Source organism: Perkinsus marinus (genome assembly GCF_000006405.1).
Source record: "Perkinsus marinus ATCC 50983 genomic scaffold scf_1104296965588, whole genome shotgun sequence".
Taxonomy (NCBI): domain Eukaryota; phylum Perkinsozoa; order Perkinsida; family Perkinsidae; genus Perkinsus; species Perkinsus marinus.
Genome location: NW_003204272.1, coordinates 1 through 2,084, shown reverse-complemented (window position 1 = coordinate 2,084; position 2,084 = coordinate 1). Strand labels below are relative to the sequence as shown.

The following is a 2,084-nucleotide window of genomic DNA, read 5'->3' as shown; positions in this document are numbered from 1 at the left end:
CCAGTAGCGTCGGGAGCTGCCTCAAAAACCTTCAGAGCTGACATGTTTAAAAGCAATAACACCTGAATAAGGTCGCAGGTTCGAATCCCAGGACCTCCAATTTCACATATCAACACCATCTTCTCAAGACTACGTCAAGAGACTCGCGTTACCATCTTCCCAGAAGTCGAAGCAACCCTTCCACTAAGGCGAGCGCGCGGCCGGATTCCATACCATTCCTTCGCCACATCACAGTCACCATCCCCCTTCGTGAGCATCAGCTATCCTGTGTGAGCTCCTTTTTCATCCTCCTACTCTGAGCAAATCTCGAGAGGGGTTTCCCATTACTCGATACGGCCACCATCGGCCCCGCGGTAGCGCACTCTTTAACCTCTCCAACCAGATCAATCGGAGCCTCCATCACTTGCTCACCATACAGGTCAACCAGGGGGCCTGTCAAGTCGTACTTCAGAGGACCCGGGTTCGATTCCCACAGCCAGCATTATTACCAACACTGCATTTAATCTCCTCCTCACTCGGCGGCCAATACGCCTCCACTAACTTCCTCAAAAAGCCCCGATTGCTGAGGACGTGTTGTCGCCTCGACGCCAACAACTCCACTGCTTCACACAGACTCTAATAACATGGTACCACTTCGGGCCTAAAATGAATCTTACCATTCTTGGACCTCGGATTCCTCCACATAGCCACGCACACAGCAGTGCACAACTTCTATTATATCCCTGCATGCAGTGTATCAACACTGAATGCCCATTTGCGATTCCCCGATCTACACACATCGCCACCTGAACTAAAATTTTCAACCAACTTTTAATGGACACTGCTGACCTCATCAAAATGCTTCTCGATTGGATACCGGGGCATATCCTCAGCCGCAATAAAAACATATCTAAAGCCACTACATGAACCTCGCCCTTCACTGAGATCCTCCTACTCTATATGATCTCCTAGTTTACCCTTATAACATTCCTCTTGAAATCGGACATCTTTGTATGGATTAGGGCCGCCCACAACATCAGCTTGTAGCCGAGCCAAAGCACCTACCGATACGAAGAGGCTCATAGAATGGATATTCACTAGGTAATGCAGTAGTACGAGTACGCGTGAAAATAGTGACATTTCTGTTTGAGACTAACCTCTGTATTTTTACATCACAAATTGCCATGACGACTCCATTCACACTGTACATAACCGTCAACTCACACTGAGCACCAGCACAGTTGATAATCGTTCCGATATCTCGACGTTTTAACTCCGCAAAGTTACACGCATCGTCCAACCCTCCTACATATACCTTACTACTATCACCACCGCCGCCCTCAGTCGAATATCTAAAACCGATACTGTCGTCAACACGCTCACATGATCTACTACTACATTTCGGTCGCCGAGAAATCGTCTAATTCGTTAAGACCGTTCAAGAAGGCCTCTACGTCGAGAGTTGCCAGAGGATTTCTACAGAAAAAATGTGTAAAAACAGTAGTATGTGGGGTGTTACTTCTCATCACTCGTCGTCACTCTCAGTGAGCTCCTCTTGATAACCCTACAGAGGTGGTCCACTCGCTTGCGTACGGCTCGCCGACGATCCATATGCAAACCACGGCTACAACGAAAGCCATAACAGATTCTAAGGACTACTCCGAATGAGCTCAAAAAGCATCGGATATTTTTTTGTGGAAACAGAATTTTACACGTTTGTCATGGTAGAATATACGAGTCACAAGTGAAACGTTGACCATCAACAGCCTTAACCAATCAAACAAAGGATGAAAAATCGACGGACAAGACAGATCCACGTAGACCAACTCTGAGGTTCACTAAACCAATTTCGAAGTTGATTTCGTAACCGCGTGCAGCTATTTGACGATTCTGAGCCGTCACACCCGTTAGGGAAATTCAAGATTTGCAAGTAGTCCCAAGTCATGTGCGTCTTCAACGAGGCTAGCTGAGGATTACCTTCACGATGGACCTCGCATACCGTACAGTCTAGTGCTTGTTGTTAAGAGTAAATGCCCCGACGTAGTAGTGCTCGCTCTAGTGGACCTCGCCGTTCGCCCTCTCCTAGTAGCAGTAGTGGAGGTAGG

The 2,084-nt window shown here is 47.5% G+C and overlaps 1 protein-coding gene across 1 annotated transcript; it reads right to left on the bottom strand.

Annotated features, from left to right (window-relative positions):
* Window positions 1–162: 162 nt before the first annotated feature.
* Pmar_PMAR004140 (dual specificity phosphatase catalytic domain containing protein) lies at window positions 163–1,599 on the bottom strand (the record flags this gene model as incomplete). Its single annotated transcript, XM_002769497.1, has 8 exons — window positions 163–432; window positions 489–615; window positions 657–785; window positions 829–889; window positions 935–1,040; window positions 1,204–1,331; window positions 1,378–1,455; window positions 1,499–1,599. Coding segments are annotated over 8 exons (906 nt in total), but the record flags the coding sequence as incomplete, so codon positions are not given.
* Window positions 1,600–2,084: the final 485 nt, after the last annotated feature.